The sequence below is a fragment of the Phyllobates terribilis genome, unplaced genomic scaffold (assembly GCF_046119375.1).
Source record: "Phyllobates terribilis strain yellow unplaced genomic scaffold, ASM4611937v1 Scaffold_183__1_contigs__length_3771566, whole genome shotgun sequence".
NCBI lineage: Eukaryota > Metazoa > Chordata > Amphibia > Anura > Dendrobatidae > Phyllobates > Phyllobates terribilis.
Window position 1 is genome coordinate 1,379,684 of NW_027362943.1, and position 17,106 is coordinate 1,396,789.

Below are 17,106 nucleotides of genomic sequence, written 5' to 3' on the forward strand. Positions count from 1 at the left end.
GATATCATGGATTTGTACGCTCCATCTAATCTGATTCGCCATTACAATGCTCCACAGTAATCTGATTCGCCATTACAATGCTCCACAGTAATCTAATTCGCCATTACAATGCTCCACAGTATTCTGATTCGCCATTACAATGCTCCACAGTAATCTGATTCGCCATTACAATGCTCCACAGTAATCTCACCAGTGTTCTGTACTTGTTCTCGTCTGTTTTACAATGATGCATCTATTTGCCTCCCGTTGATATGACAGATAATGCTCGGTATATCTGCGGCTCTATGATCCTTTGCCAGGATATTATACTTTGCACCAGATCAGATGTGGGTGGATTTCCTTGTAAATCTTCTACTATGTAATCAATTTTGATTTGCATAATTTTTTCCCCTCTATATGTTCATTGTTATAGGTTTATAGTTTCTCCATATTGGTTATTGTGCATATTATTTTATATTATATTTTTACGTGTGTCAGATCGATAAGAACAATATTTCTATTCACAATTTAGACATTGATATGCTTTTTCTCTGTTTATTGGACATTGTTATTGCGATGCTCTATACTGAATCTATCATCCATCTCATGTATACATGTTCCTGTCCCTCTATAATCAGTATATCCTCCCACCTTCCGTTGCTATAGTTGATGGCATTTGAGATGTTCTGACCCGGTGATCTCACACCTGTACACTTAATCCCGGTGTTGTGTTCCTATATGGGATAATCCCTGGCAGCTAACACCGGAGGTCTTCACACAAATGTCCTGCAATAAACAGTTTATATACAGAGGGGGATACGGATATGCATGAATAAGAGGATGAGGTCTAATTCTATCTTATTTTTCACCATCATGGTGTTTTGCATTTCTGGCTTGTTGTGTGACGCTTGTAATAATCACCTTGTCTGTATTTGATCTCGTTGCCTTCAATGTGAACTGTGGCTGGGATTTTCTTCACACCTTTTGCAAGTCTAATTGATTTCTCATTTTGTATTATGTGACTCCATTGTGCTTGTATATATATATGACTTCATTGTCCTTTTCTCATCTGCTATGACTAAGGGCGCAACCCTAGCGCCAGAAACGTGTAAGAATTTAAAATTTTTTTTTTTTTTTAAATGATCCAATATATTTTTCTCATATTTTACCTGTTGGAGTGCCGATTTTCTCCTTTTCGTTTTCTTCATATGGCTGTGCTCACCAGCCGGACCGGCACCCTTCAGTGGACTATCTTCACCCTGTTTGGATTCAGCGTTGCAGCTCCCTAACCCTCCCTCCTGTTTCTTTACAATATTTTAACACGTATCCTAGGCCTCGATGTTCCCCATACAAACTTGCTCTTAGAATTGTTGAGACGGGAGAAATCTGAGGAACGCAAACCGGAACGGTCTGAAATATATAAAGAAGATCTGGTAAAATGTCCATTTTGATCACACTAATACAACCAAACCAGGACAAGGGTTTCAAGTTATAATTCATAAAATTTTTAACCATTTGTTCAAGGACGGGGGATATAATTTAAACAATACAGATCATCCAAGTTCCCCAGAATTTGTATACCCAGGTACTTAATTGTGTCTTTTTGCCACTTAAAGGGAAAGTTAGAAATGAGTTATTGTGTCAGTTCAGCGTTAAAAGTTATGTTCATGGCTTCTGTTTTAGAGTAGTTGACTTTAAAATTCCTTACATGGCCGAGTTATTCAAATTCCTTTATTATAGAGGGAAATGAGATCATTGGGTTTGAAACATAGAGCAACAGGTCGTCTGCATGTAGAGCTAGTTTATAGTGATGTGAGTCTATAGTAACTCCACTAATATCTGGATTTGTGTGTAATGCTACCACTAAATGTTCCATCACCAATGTGTATAGGAGAGGTGATAAGGGACACCCTTGTCTCGTCCCCTTTTTAATAGAAAATGTGTCATATAGAAGGCCGTTTACCCTATCGCTTTAGGATCAGTGTAGAAGGATAGAATTTTAGATAACAAGAAAGAGTCCAACCTAATTTGTGGTAGGGTGCTCTTCAAGAAAGTCCAATTCACTGTGTCAAACGCTTTTTTAGCGTAGGCAGAAACAAGGCACATTGGGATCCCCTGTTTTTTTGCATGTGAAATTAATGTTTTATTTTTATTATCACGAGCTTCTCTGTCCTTAATGAAGCCAACCTGATCGTTGCTGACAATTGAGGGTAGATTGTGGGAGAGCCGTGTTGTAATTACTTTAGAGAATATTTTGACGTCTACATTATTTAATGATATTGGATGAATATTAGGGCAGGTATTTGGTCCTTTTCCAGGCTTTGATAAAACCATTATTTGAGCCTTAAGTGATTGGGGGGCAAAAGGGGGAGTCTTCTGAGATATTATCGAACACTTTGGCTAAAAATGGTAATAACAGAGGTGCAAACATCTTATAAAATCTATTATTGAATCCATCTGGCCCAGGGCTCTTCCCGATAGGGAATGATTTAATGGCTTCTCCTATCTCTTGTTCAGTGAAAGCTTGGTCTAGTATCTCCTCCTCAGGGGTCTGTAAGGAAGGAACGGCAGTGTCCATAATATATTTGTCATTTTTAGTTTCAAGAATATTAGGTGGTATGTCGTGGTATTGTCCATGAATATTATATAGCGAACTATAAAAGCAACTAAATGCTTTAGCTAGGTCAGTGGGGTTATGAATTTGTTGTCCGGGGGCCCCTTTTATTTTGGATACGTATGTCCTTTACACGTGTGGATGTAACCTCCTTGCCAATGAGCGACCACATTTATTTGTGAATTCGTACGAGTATCTTCACATGTGATCTTGGCATTTTGTATACGTTTGATCTAGTAAAGACCTTCGCTCCTTTCTTTTTTTTCAATCAGATCATTTTTATTTAACAAAACAAAGAATTACCAACATTTGTTTTTTTTAAATAAACTTTGTGACAAAAAAAAATAAAGAGAAAAACCAGTAAACAATACGACAACCGGTTTACAATGATATAAATCCCAATATCGCTCTATAGTACAATGGTTTGGAACAGTAATTTGCACATAAATATCTGAATACTTCATGACTGCTTATTTTTTTCCCTATTGAGACAGCAAAAGAAAAAGAATATATCTAAGAAGGGACAATTGTGTGGACTGAGACAATTATTATTTGCTGACACCTTGGGTATAAGGATATAAATTCCTGGTTTACTATAAGGAAATGGACAAACGATCCAGTATAGTATTTCTGTGAAGGTTCTTTGAAGCAATACCTGGTGTATTTAGCCATTGTTCCCATATTTGTATGGATTTCTTGAGAGCGTTCCTTTAGTATAAGCTCCACTTTCCAAGCATAGAGTGTTATTTTTCCTGGATTTTAGTTCTGTTATCGTTTGGGGAGAATTGTCTATCCAATGTAGTGCCAACAACTTTCTGGCTTGGAATAATATTCCTGAGCTAGCTATTGCCATATGGGAGTCTGGATCTACGTCCTCTCCCAGGAGTCCTAGGATACAGATTTTAGGTTCCAACTGAAGTTGTATCCCAAATACAGATAGTACAAGAGCGATCACCCCCTTCCAGGGGGGTGAGGTGGCCACACATATCAGGATTGGGGGATGAGGGGAACCAAGCATACCAGGATTGGGGGATGAGGGGTACCATGCATACCAGGATTGGGGGATGAGGGGTACCATGAATACCAGGATGAGGAATGGGGTGCCATGCATACCAGGATGAGGGGTACCACACATACCAGGATTGGGGGGGTGAGGGGTGCCATACATACCAGTATAGGGATGAGGAGTGCCATGCATACAAGGATTAGTGGGTGAGGGGACCATGCATACCAGTATTGGGGGGTGTGGGGTGCCATGCATATCAGAATAGGGATGAGGGGTACCATACATACCGGATAGGGACCAAGGGTACCCTACATACCAGGATAGGAATGCGGGGTACCATGTAGACCAGGATAGGAATGCGGGGTACCATGAATACCAGGATAGGGATGAGGGGTACCATACATACCAGGATAGGAATGCGGGGTACCATGCATACCAGGATGAAGGGTACCATGCATACTAGAATAAGGATGAGGGGTACCATGCATACCAGTATAGGGATGAGGGGTGCCATGCATACCAGTATAGGGATGAGGGGTGCCATGCATACCAGGATAGGGGATGGGGTGCCATGCATACCAGGATAGGGATGAGGGCGCCATATATACCATGATTGGGGATGAGGCGTGCCATGCATATCAGGATGAGGGATTGGGTGCCATGCATACCAAGTTTCTGGGATGAGGAGGCCATACATACCAGAATTGGGATGAGAGGTGCCATGTATACCAGGATGAGGGATGAGGTGTCATGCATACCAGGATAGGGATGAGGGGTACCATGCATACCAGGATAGGGATGAGGGGTACCATACATACGAGGATAGGAATGCGGGGTACCATTCATACCAGGATGAGGGGTACCATGCATAGCAGAATAGGAATGAGGGGTACCATGCATACCAGAATAGGGATGAGTGGTGCCATACGTACCAGGATAGGGGATGGGGTGCCATGCATACCAGGATAGGGATGAGGGAGCCATATATACCAGGATTGGGGATGAGGCGTGCATTGCATACCAGAATGAGGGATTGGGTGCCATGCATACCAGGTTTCTGGGATGAGGAGGCCATACATGCCAGATTTGGAATGAGGGGTGCCATGCATACCAGGATTGGGGATGAGGGGTGCCATGCATACCAGGATTGGGGATGAGGGGTGCCATGCATACCAGGATTGGGGATGAGGGGTGCCATGCATACCAGGATTGGGGATGAGGGGTGCCATGCATACCAGGATTGGGGATGAGGGGTGCCATGCATACCAGGATTGGGGATGAGGGGTGCCATGCATACCAGGATAGGATGGTGGGGACAGGATGGGGGCAGCAGAAATACCAGGAGGGGGGCAGCACATACCAGCATGGGAGACCATATACCAATAAAAATGCTCGCCACCCGGGCGTAGAATGGGTTCAATAGCTAGTTACAATATACAGGAGCATGATCTGACCAAACAGCAGTTCCTACCTGAGATGTAGGTTGCCATGTAGGCAAGTGACAGCTAATTAAGAAAAGGACTATATGGCTATGCATAATATGTAAAGGAGAATAATAGGTATAATCCTTTACGTCTGGATGTAGTATCTTCCATACATCGACCGGTTGAGACCAAAGCACAATTAGCAAAGCTTTTGTTTGTGTTTTAGATTGGTGACTCCAGCTCAGGGACGTGTCTAAAGAAGGATCCAAGACAAAATTAAAGTCACCTCCAGTGATAAGGTCCTCCGCAAAATATTTTAGTTTGTTTAAGTAATGACGACTTGTCTTAATTTGGTCACTTACAGGCTGGAGCTGTCTGGCATCATGAGGGTTAAGACTGCTTCTTTTTCCATGCTGAGGTGAGGCAGTAATAGCTCCGGAGCAGGAAGATAAGACCTTCCATAAGAAACTCTGCATACCAGACATGCTGACAGAGGTGGAGGACCTCAGATTAACCTCTGATCTCTTCTTTCTTTCCCATATCGAAAGTCATGTTTGAGGCTGTAAATTGCTTATAATTCCGCCAAGAACACGGTCTGAAGAGAGTACTCTCAGTGTGTGCATTCTCTTGGTGATATGTCCAGGCCATGTCCTCCCTGTTGATGTACAATACGTCTGAAGGTGGCGTTGATTGGCAGCAGGATTGTGTGATGTAACAGCCTTACAGAAACGCAAGTTGTGACACCAATGGAACGGCGCCAGAACAGGAAGTGCGTATGAGTGTTTTTATTTTAACAAGGCCAAACATGAGGAATGAGAAGGAGTTGTCCTAGTAGCGGACAACCCCTTTATGAAGATACAATATTCGGTTAAAAATGAAAAAGGCTTCTCCCCTGTATGACTTCTCTGAAGTTTGTTAAGAGTTGATTTCCGTGTAAAACTTTTCCCATATTAAGAACATGAAAATGGCTTCTCGTCTGTGTGAGTTCTCTGGTGACTAAGAAGTGATGATTTCTTCACAAAACATTTCCCACATTCTGAACAGCAAAAAGGCTTCTCCCCTGTGTGACTTCTCTGGTGATTAACCAAATCTGATTTCCGGCTAAAACATTTCCTACATTCTGAACAGCAAAAAGGCTTCTCCCCTGTGTGACTTCTCTGGTGATTAACCAAACTTGATTTCCGGCTAAAACATTTCCCACATTCTGAACAGGAAAAAGGCTTCTCCCCTGTGTGAGTTCTCTGGTGCTCAACCAATTCCGTTTTCCGGGTAAAACATTTTCCACATTCTGAACAGGAATAAGGCTTCTCCCCTGTGTGAATTCTTTTGTGCGTAACAAAACCTGATTTCCAGCTAAAATATTTTCCACATTCTGAACAGAAAAAAGGCTTCTCCCCTGTGTGAGTTCTCTGGTGCTCAACCAATTCTGTTTTCCGGCTAAAACATTTTCCACATTCTGAACAGGAAAAAGGCTTCTCCCCTGTGTGAGTTCTCTGGTGCTTAACCAAATCTGATTTCCAGCTACAACATTTTCCACATTCTGAACAGGAAAAAGGTTTCTCCCCTGTGTGAGTTCTCTGGTGCTTAAACAAATCTGATTTATCTTTAAAACATTTCCCACATTCTGAACAGCAAAAAGGCTTCTCCCCTGTGTGAGTTCTCTGGTGATTAACCAAATCTGATTTCTGGTTAAAACATTTCTCACATTCTGAACAGGAAAAAGGCTTCTCCCCTGTGTGAGTTCTCTTGTGCTTAACCAAACACGATTTCCGGCTAAAACACTTTCCACATTCTGAACAGGAAAAAGGCTTCTCCGCTGTGTGAGTTCTCTGATGTCTGATTAAACTTGATTTCTCTGTAAAACATTTTCCACTTTCTGAACATGAAAATGGCTTCTTTGTTTTAGGATCAATTTCTTTTTTATTGCTTATTTTGTGACTTTGATTTTCCTTAGTATTCGGTAATGAATCAGAAGACAGGATCTGTTTCAAGTGATCAGATGACAGATCTTTGCTGTGAAGGGATGATGGTATATCTGGAGTAATGGTATTCACTTTAGTTGTATCCTGTGGGATCTCAAGATCGTCTGATTTAAAAATTGAAGATGTCAGCTGTCCCTCTGATCTCCTGGTACAGTCATCTGCCAAGAATAAAACCAATTATTATTTATGAATAACATATCCTTAAAATTTATATTGTTGAATATTTCTACTTAAACTCTACGTAAAAATGTACTTTATGTAAAAGTATCAGTATTTACCAAGAAAACATATCACAGAAAAATCAGCCTTACCAACACCAAATCAGATAACAAATGCATTAGCATTTTAGTGTTGGTTGTGTGTACTGGGGTGTCTGTCCATGTGGGGTGCACTTATATAGTGCTGGGCAGCCTTCCTACCCAGTATGGACATCATCAGTATCTCAAGCCAGACACTGTGCATCAAACCTACCTGTGTGACTGGCGTCCTATGCAAGCTTCATCTGTGTGCATCTTTAATACTAGGCAACCACCCCCTCCATGAATTGGTACGATTATTGGTGTTAGTAAGGCTGTATCTTTTTCTGTGATTTTTTTTAATTTTGCCCTATGTTAGCCGTCATTATTCACCAAGACAATAACAGTTCACAGTCTAATAGAAAACCTCATCGCATGAACCAGTAGAGCATGGTGTTCATTCTGCCTCCCAAATATGGAATAAAAAGCCACAAAACAATGTTATGTAGGCAAAACTAATATCAATAAAAACTTCTACTCATCTCACAAAAAACAAGTCCCCACTCAGGTCCATCACCTGTCAATGGAAAACCAGAGGTTTCCACATTATTAGTGGCTCAAAGGCTTTTGAAAAGCAACATGGCTTCCATAAACCAATCCAGCAATATCCACTCCCCCAAAGTCAGATCTCCCCCTCACTTCTGAGCCTTGCAGTGTGCCCAAACCACATTTAGCATCCATGTATTTGGCAATACTATAGTGAGAAGAACCCACTTAACTGATGTTGTGTGTCTCCTTTAGCACAATATGGGCACTATGTGTTGGGTAATGAAATTATATATTTGTAATTTTCACTCTCCAACATCCACTGCGTGCTAATTTCCGGAAAGTGCCTGTGGAGTCAAAATAGTCACTACTCCTATAGATTAATTCACTGAGGGTTATAATTTCCAAAATGGAGTCACTATGGGGATTTCTACTGCTCTGGTTTTCTGCCATTTTGTCATATTAGGGCTTCTGCAAATGGTGTGTCCCATCTCCTCTGGGATCTGCTCCTGTGACGTCTGCTTCTGTCACCAGGAGCCGCCTTATTCATCCTGCAGGTGGCGCTGGTGATGGAGGAGACATCAGAACCAGAAGCTCTGGTCGGCGCAGGCTCTGTCCAGCCTCTAAGATTAGGGTGCCTGGGACCTGTAGCACCATCCAGTCTGGCAGTATGGGTGTGTGTGCTGTCCAGCTGGAGTAATCTGCTCCTTACTTCAGCCATTTAGAAAGCACTACACCCTACTAAAGCTGGAAGCATATTGCTGGAAGCTGCCAGATCCAGCCTTGTTCTCCTCGGGTTCAGTCCTCTGTGCTCAGCTCCCGGCTTGTGTATTTGATTCCTGTTGTGACCTCGGCCCGTTTACTGACTACTCTTGTGTGATTTTGTATTTTCTCTGACCTCCATGTTCTGACCCGGCTATCTGACTATTCTTCTTGCCATCTCACACCACAGAACATTAGGTAACACTGTGGCCCAAGCTTAGGGGGGTCTCTGTCTAAGTCCAAATCCATGTAGAGGGGGTAAAAGGATGATGAGCAAGGCAAACCCTGGGATCTGGAAAATGGAGTAGATAGCGCTAAGCCTGTTTGTGGTAGCCATCTTTTGAGCTGTCAGGTGACAACGAACAGTGTCCCCAATACATTGTGTCTGCACACCATCCCAGCAAAATCTGCATTCAAATAGCTAAATGGCGCTCCTTCCCTTCTTAACCTGCCATGTGCCCAGACAGTAGTGTACAATTGCATACAAGGTATTGTCAGATTCAAGAGAAGTTGGAATATTATTTGTAAGGTCAATTTGTTTCCTATTATCCTTTGTGAAGAATTCCAAAGTTACACACGTCAGATTTGAAAAATGTCAGAGATAGGTGCTGGGAAAGGAAGTTGTTTCTGCGCTCTCTGGAGTCACGACAAAGCATTATTATGGATAAAAATGTAGGTTAATTGTCTACGCGTTTCAGAGACCACCGACTCCTTCCTCAGGACAAACCGTACATAACCTCTTTAACGGGTTTAGTGGTTTAATAACATAGCGGGTTTGGGGGAGCAGATGAAGCTCTCCATTTTTCAGCTCTTTGTGGTTGTTTTTTTCTTTCCATTTTTGGAGCATCCTTCAGTTAAGGGTAAAAAAAAAAGCAAAAGCATTTAGTCAACGCTCAGAATATAAATACCCCGATACCACAAACCATTCAGCAGTTTTGCAGACATTGTGTAAAATCAAAGTAAAATTCCCGGCAATCTTTCAATTTGTGTTTAAAAAAAAAAAAAATTGAAAAAATATCTTCACAAAACTCAGTTTTGCTTCTCTCCATGGAAATCTTTAGCAAAAGGCGAAAGATTTTTACATTCTGAAGAGAAGCCAGAGTATTTTTCCATAGATTTGAAAAATGGGCCCAGATAGGAACACAAAATTGGCTGCAGGAAGGGGTTAAATCAGAGTATTTTGGGCACTAACTACTAAAGTAAAAACTGTGAGTATAGACAATAACACATCTACTGAAATGATCAAACTCAACAGTCTTCATCAGAGAAAAATGAGTAAGTAGTGGTGAAACCTCTCTGGGGTAATTAGAGTATGGGGCTCGGTGGCTCTTGGCAATCTAAACTATCGTAAGGGCCAATATTTTCTGTCAGAGGAGTTTCAAGAAGAAATATTAGACGTTCAAAGAGAACTTTTTATAATAGTGCAGAGCTGAGGTGTCTTAAATTTAGCTTAGAGATATATCATGGCACAGGTGTAATGTTTTGGTTTTTTTTGTTTAGTTTATCACAATCTGGTTTGAAGTTAGTCGGTTTTAAAAGAAACTGAAAAGTCAGGATAAAGGGAAACTCTTGTTATTGTACAGAAATTCACACTTGGCCCTCACTGCACATTTAATGTTGTAGATCATAAATGTGAAGTTTGGCCAGAAAGACTGGACCTGGTCTTGTAGGAACCATATGAGGACATTCAGCAGCACAGAATGGAGAGAAGGTAGATTCATCCAATAAGATATCAGGGATCTAGGAAGCCAACAGCATCATTACCCTCCGCTTTCTCTTACAGGCCCATCATAATATTATTCTTCAAGTGATTTTCTGGCTTTGTGGTTTACAGATCTGGGCAGGTAACGTCTCCTAATCACAGGGAGTAGGTGGATCCTCCAGGTTGTAAGTTCTATGGAAAAGGGTTTCAATGCCCAAAATCATTTGAACAGTTTTGGGTGGAAGAGAATGTTGTGGTCTAGAGGCAAAATGGTGATCACACGATTGTGATACGGCCGGACTACACAACCGATAAAGCAGCCACAGCCGGTGACTGAGAAGAATCTGTAACTTCTCAGCAATTAGTGGTTACTACTCACCTGGGTAGTCATATGTAGGAATCTCCTCTTTACACCACTCATCACCCCTCACATATGTCTCTGTAGTATTAATATGGGTCAGATCTTCACCCTGAAACAAATATTGTAAAAGTCACAAACAGATGCAGAAGTCCCATCTATGATCAGCTCTAATCCTGCCATCTTCACCGTTCTCATTACACAAAAGGAAAACACATAATACTGGTGGATAAAACAAGACTGAGCACAAGACCTTCACAGCCATCTACACATCATAGGGGAGATCTCATGACACCTTCTCTCCATCTACCTGATGATCCTGAGGAACACTGGGATCTTCTTGTTTATAGTCCTGTGGAAGAAGAGGATGGGGACATCTCTCTGGTGTTGTCCTCTTACTGGATAGATCTGGAAGAAACACATACAGGGACTGAATTTATTCTTTACATACAGATAATTATAGGCCGTGTGTATTTAGTCCTGTCCATTACCTGGTTATGTGAGGGGCTGGGGAACCTCCATCATGACGTCTTTGTACAAATCTTTGTGTCCTTCTAAATACTCCCACTCCTCCATGGAGAAATAGACAGTAACATCCTCACATCTTATAGGAACCTGACACATACAATGATACCGTCATCCCCCCGATCCTTTCATAGCGTTACTGTATAATGTCCCAGCATTCCCAGCACGGTCACCTCTCCAGTCAGCAGCTCAATCATCTTGTAGGGGAGTTCTACGATCTTCCGGTCATTGATGTCATCATGTATGAAGGGGTGAGATGGAGGCCCTGTGATTGGGCTCAGGGGTCTTTCCCATCCCTCAGACACATGGACCTGACAGCGCTCACTAGAGGTCTTCACTAATATGTAATCCTGGTTATGGAAAGACATATAAATAAATCTCACTACAGACATTTCCAGAGTCCTCACCTCTCCAGTTCTGTTCATCTGTTATTCCCATAGATAAGAATGATGTAATGGGACGTCATCAGAATCTCTCACCTCTCCAGTAAGACGGAAGAGGATCTTTAGGGTGAGGTGTAATATCCCCTCCGCCATCTTGTCTCTGTCCAAATCCATCTTTGATGGGTCCATTAGGAAAATTCTCTTAAATAGAAGATCTTCACTGAGAGGATCTGATATTGTAGGGACCTGAATGAGAAGATGATGAGCAGATGTAACATCATAAAAATCCTGTGTAATAATACAATTACTGGAGATAATAAGGGAAACATATGAGATTTATTATTTTACAGTATTTAGTTTTCTTCTTTACATATACTAATAAAACCTATATATTTTAGGACACAGATAACACGCAGTTTCTTCCTTGGAGTCTGTAGCTGAACACATTTCTCAAAGACTCATCTGCCATAAAGCTAATTCTCCTCTCATTTACAGACACTGCAATCGGCATTAGCAATACTGCAGGAAATATTCATTACACGTGACATGAGAAATAACTACTTCATGAGGAGGACATCTTCATCTTCTACTACGGCTCTTGAAACATATTTAGCCAGAGTTCTTCACTGACTACATCTCCACCAGCCGTCTATATGAATGTTTCCCGTCTTCCCCGGACTGTAATCTTCTATCACATTAGATCTCATGTTTGAACAGAAAAAAGGCTTCTCCCCTGTGTGAATTCTCTTGTGCTTAACCAAACCTGATTTTCGGCTAAAACATTTTCCACATTCTGAACAGGAAAAAGGCTTCTCCCCTGTGTGATTTCTCTGATGTTTGATTAAACTTGATTTCTCTGTAAAACATTTTCCCCATTCTGAACAAGTAAATGGCTTCTCCTCTGTGTGACTGCTCTGGTGATTAACAAGATTTGATTACTGGTTAAAAAACTTCCCACACTTGGAACAAAAAAATCTATTTTCTGCTGTGTGAATGTTTTCATGTTTAAGGCTATGTGCCCACGATGCAGAAATGCTGCATATTTTTTACGCTTCTCCCTGGCAGGAAAAACGCATGCATTTTTTACATGCGTTTTTCCCGCCAGGTAGAAGCGTTTGTCAAGCGTCTTTGCATGCATTTCTGCATGCGGGTTATCAAGCGCTTTTCCGAGCGATTTTAGCATCACTTGGAAAAGTGCTTGACAACTTGTTCACACTATATAAATCCATGCAACCAGCATGGATTTATAGTAGTGTGACCAAGTTAGTTAAAAAAAAAAGAATAAGAATGTTAAAAAATAAAAAAAATAAGTTTATACTCACCTTCCGATGTCCTCCCGGTGTTATCTCCGTTGCGTCCGGTGTGTTGGGCAGCTCGCTCTGTTGTGAAGGACCTGCGGTGATGTCATTGAGCCATGTGATGGGTCACATGACTCTGACGTCATGGCAGGTCCTTCACAACAGCGCGACCATTGCAAGAGACGGGACGGAGCAGACAAAACACCGGGAGGACATCGGAAGGTGAGTATAAACTTCATTTTTTATTTTAAATTCTTTCTTTTACAGTTTCTATGGTACCCAGGTCTGGATGAGAGTCTCCTCTTCTCCAGACTTGGGTACCATCCGCACATAGAAACGCATAATATCCGTGTGTACAAATGTACTGACACGGATATTATGCGTTTCAATGCAAGTCAATGGCGGCGATTACGCTGCGTGTCCGCAAAATGAATGGACATGCTGCGGATTTTTGAGCGCAGCATCAACGCTGCGGAAAAATCCGCAGCATGGGCATTGACATTGCGGCTTGTCATTGGGGACCCTGGGGGCGGATTACCAAGCATTTCCCAAGCGTTTATGCTGCGGAAATTTCGCAGCATAAACGCTTGGAAAACGCATAGTGGGCACACAGCCCAAGAAAAGACTTTTCGAGGGAAAAACTTTTTCCATATTCTTAACATGAAAATGGCTTCTTTGTTTTAGGAGCAATTTGTTTTTTAATGCTTATTTTGTGACTTTGATTTTCCTTAGTAGTCGGTAATGAATTAGAAGACAGAACCTGTTTCAAATGACCAGATGACAGATCTTTGCAGTGAATGGATGATGGTATATCTGGGTTAATGGCATTCACTTCAATTGTATCCTGCGGGATCTCAAGATCATCTGATTTAAAAATTGAAGATGTCAGCTGTCCCTCTGATCTCCTGGCACAGACATCTGCCAATAATAAAACCAATTATTATTTATAAATAACATATCCTTAAAATTTATATTGTTGAATATTTCTAATTAAACTCTCCATAAAAATGTACTTTATGTAAAAGTATCATTATTTACCAAGAAAACATATCACAGAAAAAAATCAGCCTTACCAACACCAAATCAGATAACAAATGCATTAGCATTTTAGTGTTGGTTGGGTGTACTGGGGTGTCTGTCCATGTGGGGTGCACTTATATAGTGCTGGGCAGCCTTCCTGATGTAATAGTATGGGCATCATCACTATCCTAAGCCAGACACTGCATCACACCTACCTGTGTGACTGGCGTCCTATGCAAGCTTCATCTGTGTGCATCTTTAATACTAGGCAACCACCCCCTCCATGAATTGGTCGGTTTGTGAGTGGTTGCTTCATCAGTATTTTGCACCTGCGCTGCCCCCACCTTTATCATGGGGGTCTGTGGCATCCTGCTAGTGCATTTGTTATATGATTTGGTGTTGGTAAGGCTGTATCTTTTTCTGTGATTTTTTTTAATTTTGCCCTATGTTAGCCGTCATTATTCACCAAGACAATAACAGTTCACAGACTAATAGAAAACCTCATAGGATGAACCAGTGGATCGTAGTGTCCAACTGTTTGTTAATTCTGCCTCCCAAATATGCAATAAAAAGCCACCAAACAATGTTATGTAGGTGAAATAATACCAATAAAAACTTCTACTCATCTCACAAAAAACAAGTCCCCACTCAGATCCATCATCTGTCAATGGAAAACCAGAGGTTTCCACATTATTAGTGGTTCAAAGGCTTTTGAAAAGCAACATGGCTTCCATAAACCAATCCAGCAATATCCACTCTTCCAAAGTCAAATCTCACCCTCACTTCAAAGCCTTGCAGTGCCCCCAAGCCACATTTAGCATCCATGTATTTGACATTACTATAGTGAGAAGAACCCACTTAATTGATGCTGTGTGTCTCCTGGAGCACAATCTGGGCACTATGTGTTGGGTAATGAAATTATATATTTGTAATTTTCACTCTCCAACATCCACTGCGTGCTAATTTCCGGAAAGTGCCTGTGGAGTCAAAATAGTCACTACTCTATAATTTCCAAAATGGTGTCCCTTTATGAGGATTTCTACTGTTCTTGTTTTCTGCAATTTGGTCACATTAGGGCTTCTGCAAATGGTGTGTCCCATCTCCTCTGGGATCTGCTCCTGCGATGTCTGCTTCTCTCTCCAGAAGCCGCCTTATTCATCCTGCAGGCGGCGCTGGTGATGGAGGAGACGTCAGAACCAGAAGCCCTGGGCGGCGCAGGCTCTGTCAAGCCACTAAGATTAGGGTGCCTGGGACCATTAGTACTATCCAGTCTGGCAGTACGGGTGTGTGTGCTGTCCAGTTGGAGTAATCTGCTCCCTGCTTCAGCCAACTGGAAAGCACCACACCCTACTAAAGCTGGAAGCATATTGCCGGAAGCTGCCAGATACAGCCTTGTTCTCCTCTGGTTCAGTCCTCTGTGCTCAGCTCCCGGCTTGTGTATTTGTTTCCTGTTCGGAGAATCTCTAATCCCGTTTATTTTACTTAGCATTATATATTGTTTTGAGTATATCAATAGCCAATCACCTACAGCCGTACTACAGGCTTAAACCAATGTTAGTACGATTATTACAGAAACACACATATGGTCATATTATCGTTAGTTCGGCACATGATGGAAAGTTGCAAGGTTATACATCCCGGCTCAGACTAGATAGATAACAGGAGCAGGGTGTTTCATAGAATGTTCTTGAGAGAAAAGGTTCTTGTGAGAAAATTGCATGTGAAGCAGGAGAAAAGAATGAAAGAATGTATGCTATGCAAGGTGTAATAATAACATCATTTTAGAAGCTAGCACAAAATGAAGTAACTATAGCATGAATATCGATATGTCCTTTACATCAACCTTGTAACATAATAATTTGACACTCACTTGGTCAACCGTGAAGGGTCATTGCTGCCCTCCCTCAACAGCTTGGTGCCGTGACTCGGATCCCTAACCAGGGACGCCCCACCACCTCTGGACGTCCACAAAGAGAGACTTGCTTTCGGCCTCCCCCACTGGAATTGGGACTGATCATCCCCCACAAAAGCCACAGTAAGTGCCCGAGTTCTTTACTAGTGATACTGACCATTTGGCGTGGTTTCCACGTGGTGCGTGGTTGTTTGCAGTATGTCTGGATGTCTTGGTTGGATATAGTCAAAGGTGAGACTATAGGGGTGTAGTCCCATTAGGGGTCTGATATTGATAACTTTTAAAGTAGTACCACCTCGGATTGACAAGTGAATATTGTATGAATCTTCCTCAACTTCTGACAAAGATTCTTAGGAGACTGAACACTATTAGTATCAGTCGCGGCAGGTGATCGAAGATTGGGTAGGACACGCACACAGATATAAGTATATTGAGTGTCCGGAGGGCTGCAGACGCGAGCTCTCCTCCTTTCACCTAGTACCGTACGTGACTTCCCCGAAGGGAGGGGCGAGTCAGTGGAACAGTTGAGGCCGGCCGGACTCATACTGTGCACAAATCAAGGATCTTTGTCAGTCGAAAGGCAGCAGTGCAGTGATTAATCAATGTTTCTGTGGAGCAGAAAGAAAGTGTCTCCCCCTCAGGAGGGAGAGGATGTGATGACTATCATGGTCGGTTGAGAGGGGAAAAGATCATTTAAGAATGAACCAAAAGTGTTTAAGTTGTTAAACTTTCCCGTGGAGGGGAGACTTCAGCCTTCATTGTGGGACGAAGGAATCCGGCAGAAAAGGGGAAGATTAGTTGACTGTGGATTGTTGGAAGATGCTGAAAAGTTTAAGAAAGTTGCACATGAGATTTGTGGTGATGGATATGTTGAAATAGAGGAGGAGCCTGGTTATTTCAATTATCTTTATGTCAAGAAAGTAAAATTATCTAGCACTGTGACAAAGACTGGCTGTTTTGTGCTACAAAATGAAGCTGATGGGGAAAAGGTAGAGGAGGAAGTAGATTCCCCTTCCCAACTTATGTGTCCACAAACTGAATCTGAAGCCCCTAAAGAAGCATCCCCTACCCCCACAAATGTAGCCGTACCCCAGCCCCTGAATCCGGAAACTGAGCAATTTATACCTAAGGAGATTAAATACCCTGCACTTCCCACTGGTGGCCAGCCACCACCATATAACCCAGATGGCTGGCTTTGTAAAGTGTGTTGGGTCACCAATCCGGGATGGCGCGAGACGTGTTATAATTGTGGAACACGCAGACCCAGTGTTGTAGCACCAACCTTCCCATTACTTAACGCTGACGGTGGGTATTATGAACCATTGCCCCCACCTGCTCCCGCCATGGTCCACACTCCAT

The 17,106-nt window shown here is 42.1% G+C and overlaps 2 protein-coding genes and 1 non-coding gene across 3 annotated transcripts in view; all 3 read right to left on the bottom strand.

The window, feature by feature from the left end:
* Positions 1-3,315: 3,315 nt before the first annotated feature.
* The window catches only part of LOC141212728 (uncharacterized), a 68,161-nt gene continuing 54,370 nt past the window's right edge, over positions 3,316-17,106 (bottom strand). Inside the window, exon 8 of the mRNA XM_073665035.1 lies at positions 3,316-6,876. Coding sequence (XP_073521136.1) covers positions 5,974-6,876 — 903 coding nt within the window. The 3' untranslated portion in view covers positions 3,316-5,973. The remainder of the gene's footprint in view (positions 6,877-17,106) is intronic.
* On the bottom strand, positions 9,536-9,654 carry LOC141212754 (U5 spliceosomal RNA). Its single transcript, XR_012282404.1, has one exon. It is a non-coding gene; the product is annotated as a U5 spliceosomal RNA (small nuclear RNA).
* LOC141212721 (oocyte zinc finger protein XlCOF7.1-like) lies at positions 11,105-17,092 on the bottom strand. Its single transcript, XM_073665029.1, has 5 exons — positions 17,080-17,092; positions 13,576-13,733; positions 11,614-11,763; positions 11,308-11,484; positions 11,105-11,224 (listed from the first exon to the last, which is right to left on the bottom strand). The coding sequence occupies exons 1-5, from the start codon at positions 17,090-17,092 to the stop codon at positions 11,105-11,107; spliced, it is 618 nt and encodes a 205-aa protein (XP_073521130.1).

Coding starts and splice junctions, on each gene's coding strand:
- LOC141212721 (XM_073665029.1), bottom strand. Junction 11,485..11,613: donor TCTTCCGTCTTACTGGAGAG/GTGAGAGATTCT, acceptor TTCCATAACCAG/GATTACATATTAGTGAAGAC. Junction 11,225..11,307: donor TTGAGCTGCTGACTGGAGAG/GTGACCGTGCTG, acceptor TGTATGTGTCAG/GTTCCTATAAGATGTGAGGA.